The 4830-nt window shown below is 34.7% G+C and overlaps 1 protein-coding gene across 1 annotated transcript in view; it reads right to left on the bottom strand.

The window, feature by feature from the left end:
- Nucleotides 1–4260: 4260 nt before the first annotated feature.
- LOC132178297 (metalloendoproteinase 2-MMP-like) overlaps nucleotides 4261–4830 on the bottom strand; it is a 1260-nt gene continuing 690 nt past the window's right edge. The window contains exon 2 of the mRNA XM_059590739.1: nucleotides 4261–4822. Coding sequence (XP_059446722.1) covers nucleotides 4443–4822 — 380 coding nt within the window. The 3' untranslated portion in view covers nucleotides 4261–4442. The remainder of the gene's footprint in view (nucleotides 4823–4830) is intronic.

Raw genomic sequence — 4830 nt, 5'->3', positions numbered from 1 at the left:
TTGATAGATTAAAGGAAAGCAAAATTGTATCAACACCAACTTCAACCTTGGGTCCAAAATTGCCGCAATTGCTGTTAACAAATTGCACTCACCCCCAACATTTATCAAACTTGGCTTTCATACTTTGTGCCATGGATATGATGTTGTCATTTTCATTTGCCAAACTTCAGGAAGGAATACATTAATTGTTGGATAGTCACTCCCAAATACAATCTTAGTTAATCGGTTGAAGACCCCAAGAGTTCACACACAGTTTCAACTTTAACCCAATCCTCAAGCGATGACACTCAGGTAAATTGTTGATCAATGTATCCATACATGGGGAATACCTCCTTAAACTCAAGAGTTGCTAACATCAAATATGGGCTATTCCAACAAGTAGGTTCATCTAAAAACAATTTCTTAGAAAACAATTGCAAATTCTTTGCCAATCCTGCAAATTTCTTTAACCTTCCATCTGATGTAAGTAGTAACTAGATATTTAAAATTATCCCTGAACTACAAAAATTTAAGGATTTTGTGACTGCCAATTAATGACGTTTTTGGGCCAAAAAAGGTCATTAATAGGTTAGTGACAATAGAAACATATAATAAGATAAATATAAAGCGGAATAATATGAAATAAAGCAAAGAGAGAAAGACACACAGAGAAAGGTGGTTCGGCATATAGCCTACATCCATACATCAAAGCCTTAATAGGCTACATATTTCCTTGATTATATGATCTGAGTACACAGTTCTATTTATAGACCTTTACATGTGATTTGAAATATTTGAAATACAAAGATATCCCTTAAATCGGGATTAACAAATATTATCTAAATCCCTTGATTTAGGGAATACAAAATCAATCCTTAACATGCCCCGCAAGATGAACGGTTTGTTAGCAATCATTGATCTTGAACATATCGAGTTGTTGGAGTTGATTGCGCCTGATTTGAAATATCGGCTGCTCTTGAAATTTAACTTTGGCAACTGTGGTTGGGATTTGAACATCGGCAACTTTTTGGCTGGTATCGGTTACTTTGACATCGGCAACTTTTGGCCAGAATTTTGACATCAACAACTTTTGGCTGGAATTTTGACATCGGCTACTGTGGTCGGAATGAGCCAACAACTTTTGGCTGTAATTTTGACATCGGCTACTGTGGCCGGAATGAGCCAACTATGGGCTTGAAATGGGCGACAAGGGCGAAAACATCTGCCTCTTTGGGCAAATTTTTTTTTTTTTGGCCTAGTATGCCTTTCACGAAGAGAAGCTCTTCCTATAATTTTCCTTTTTTTTTTTTTTTTGGTAGGCAAGCAATGGACCTCATAGATCGTTTTCTTCTCTGATACATATTAAAATCAGAGAGAAAATGAATAGAGGAGAATAATGAAGTAAAGAAAAAAAAATTGCAATCCAGGATCTAACAAAAATTACAATCCAAGATATAATAATTGACATTAACCTGTTAGCTCTGATACAATATAAAAACATATAATAAGATAAATATAAAGTGGAATAATATGAAATAAAGGAAATAGATAAAGACACACAAAGATTAAGGTGGTTCGGCATATAGCCTACATCCACACATCAAAGCCTTAATAAGCTACATATTTCCTTGATTATATGATTTGAGTACACAACTATATTTATAGATGATTTGAAATATTTCAAATATAGAGATATCCCTTAAATCAGGATTAACAAATTAAATATTATCTAAATCCCTTGATTTAGAGAATATAAAATCAACGCAATGACGTGCTTTAGTGACATTTTTGAAATAACAAAAATTTGTTAGACTCGAAACGGGGTAGTGCCGTTTTTACTGTTCACATGTCACGAATTGGTAACGTGTAAATCGTAAAAAATAAATTATACAAATAAATCAGGGGCGGATCCAGGGGGGGTCGAGAGGGGGCATATGCCCCCTCTCGACCCCTAAAAGTTCTTCTTACCCCTTGGTAAAAAAATTTCTTATACCCTTTAGCCATGATGATGCCCCATCTCAGCCCCTTCAGCAATGATTATGCCCGAGTTATCCGGGGCAAACGATTGATGCAGTGTTGGGACGAAATTTTTCTGCTACGCCTGTAGTTTTCAGACTTTCAGTTATAGGATGAAATGAGGAAGAAGATGGAGGAAGAAGATGATGGCAAATTGACAATCATGCCCTTTAATTAAACACACCGTTTAAATAAGTGAGCTTTGGTCTGTTTGTAGGCAAATTGACACTCATGTCCTTGTTATTTGGACTCATTGTGGACCAGTTAAAAAATTTAGCTTCTTTCTTGTTTACAAGTAAGTGGGCTTTGGAAAGAAGAAAAAAAAAAACGTCAATGGGATTATGGGCCAGTGGCTCGGCTGGTTTAATTAGAAAAAAAAATGATTAAAAACAATAGCCTTTTCTCCAAAAATAAATAAATAACTAAATAAAGCAAACAAACAAAAGCAAAAATTTACACTTAAAAAAAAAGAAAAAGAAAAAGCCTAAAGTTTAGTTCTCAATCAATAAGCACGACTTATAAGGGGAGGGAAGTGGAGATGAACTAGTAGCTTTTGATTTTGTAAATTTACATTTTTATCACAACTTTTACATTGATTAAGTTTTTATATTTAAATTTCTATTTTAAATTAATTTTTTATAAATATATATAAATTTTGTTATATATTTTAATTGTATGTATGAAATATATTCTTATATACTTTCACCAAATTGAGGTGGGTAAATATGTAATTAAATTTTTAGATTTAGATTTAAATTGTTCTTTACAATTAATTATTTTAATATTTATATTGCTATTAATTTAGCTTATTCTTGATAATAACTTCACCAAAAAATGAGGGATGTAATCATGTAAATATATAATCAAATTTTTAGATTTAGATTTAAATTGTTCTTTTCAATTGATTGTTTTAATTTTTATATTGCTATTAATTCAGCTTCTTCTTGATAATTGTTTTTATATTTAATTATTTATGAATTTATATAGTTTTTGACTTTTTGTTTCATATTTTAATTGTATAAATATATAATTGTAGTTATCTAATATTATAGATAAAAACAACGATTCTATTGAATTCCAATCAAATTCTAAACGAGTGTTGAAATAGATTTAGCAAATTTGCAAAGAAATTAAAAAAAAAAAAAAAAAGTGCAATTATAATCCTAGTGATAGAGACCAAATTCGAAGAGCAACTCTACAAATAAGAGCTTGACATTTTTTTATATTTAATTATTATTTTAATATTGTTAATTAATTTTATTTTTTTATTCATAAAAAAATGCCCCTTATGAGTGAAGATCCTGAATCCGCCACTCCGTATTTGTGGGCATTTGTGGCCGGCCGATTCATTTCTGGCCGGGCCGCTACCACACTATTGTCATTGCTTCTCTCATCTACATCCTGGTTCACCTCTCTCTCTCTCATGTTGCTGCTACACAAGAAAATTGAAAATTCCTCTGCTAATCTATGTTTGAATTGAAACACAGGAACTACGCTTGTTGATTCTGTCGGCTATGCTTCCTTCTCTAAGCACTTCTTCTGACTACTTGGACAGCAAAAACTGAATTTTCCCACAAATGGACTTGAAAATATGCTAATCTATGCTTGAATTGAAACACAGGAACTACGCTTGTTGATTATGTCGGCTATGCTTCCTTCTCTAAGCACTTCTTCTGACTACTTGGACAGCAAAAACTGCATTTTCCCACAAATGGACTTGAAAATATGCTAATCTATGCTTGAATTGAAACACAGGGACTACGCTTGTTGACTCTGTCGGCTATGGTTCCTTCTCTAAGCACTTCTTCTGACTACTTGGACAGCAAAAACTGAATTTTCCCACAAATGGACTGGAAAATATGAAATAATGAAACCCACGTCAAAACGAAGAACTTTGTCTCCCTGCTCTTATGTGGTTTGATCTAGTTATGGGAGATCCCATTCGAATTTTGACAATGCCTTCCCCCCAATCGTCCCCCGGCAGATGTTGTTATCTAGCCGGGGTTCGGGTAGGGTTGAAGAGTATTCTCCTATCTATGCTCCTTGCATTGGGGAGCCCACCCCTCTTTGGATTTTTGTTTCGTTGCAACCCTTTGCCTTTAATTCGATGTATTTATTTATTTTTTTAAAAAAATAATTCATTACAAGATTCACAATAGACACAGGTGCACGCCATTGTTACAACATGAAGAAAAAATACATTGAAGCAAAAGCAAAAAAATTTTATTAAGGCAAATTGCTCTATCATCTCTCTCTCTCTCTCTCTTGGCGAAAATGCCAAATACTTTATTTTATAATTAAGATGGCGGGAACACTTTATTCTAAAATATTATTATCGAGTATTAATTGCTAGGAGCATGCAGCAAAGAATCCGTAATCCATCCGCAAATGGGTGACATGGGTGGCTAAAAAGTAATCGAGATGGAGAATTCCGAATTCCAAGTCCTTCAAACGTTGTATAAGGCTTTAATTCCTTGAATATCGTCGGCATGCAGACCTTTGGTGACTCCTGAAGTGATGCTAGAGTACATGATAGCTCCCTCAACTTCGCTATGCCCGAGTCCAAGAAGGTGCCCGATTTCATGCAAGGCAACTGTCTCCAAGTCAAATGCACCTGACACTGCACCCACACTCCATCTCTCGTCTCCATCATAATGGAATCTCCCATCAGTCGGTGCAAAAGCATGAGCCAAGGTGCCACCAGCTCCATCAAAAGGGTGCCCGTCTCCATGATCCCCACGACTAAAACCAATTTTGATATCCGCGTTTGAGACGCCTTGAGCCTGTGAGAAGGTGAAGTGCGTGTTTGAGGCCCATGTCAGGAAGGCTTGTGCG

Source organism: Corylus avellana, chromosome ca4, assembly GCF_901000735.1.
Source record: "Corylus avellana chromosome ca4, CavTom2PMs-1.0".
NCBI lineage: Eukaryota > Viridiplantae > Streptophyta > Magnoliopsida > Fagales > Betulaceae > Corylus > Corylus avellana.
Note: the sequence above shows the minus strand (reverse complement) of the source record. Positions and strands in the feature narration are given on the sequence as shown.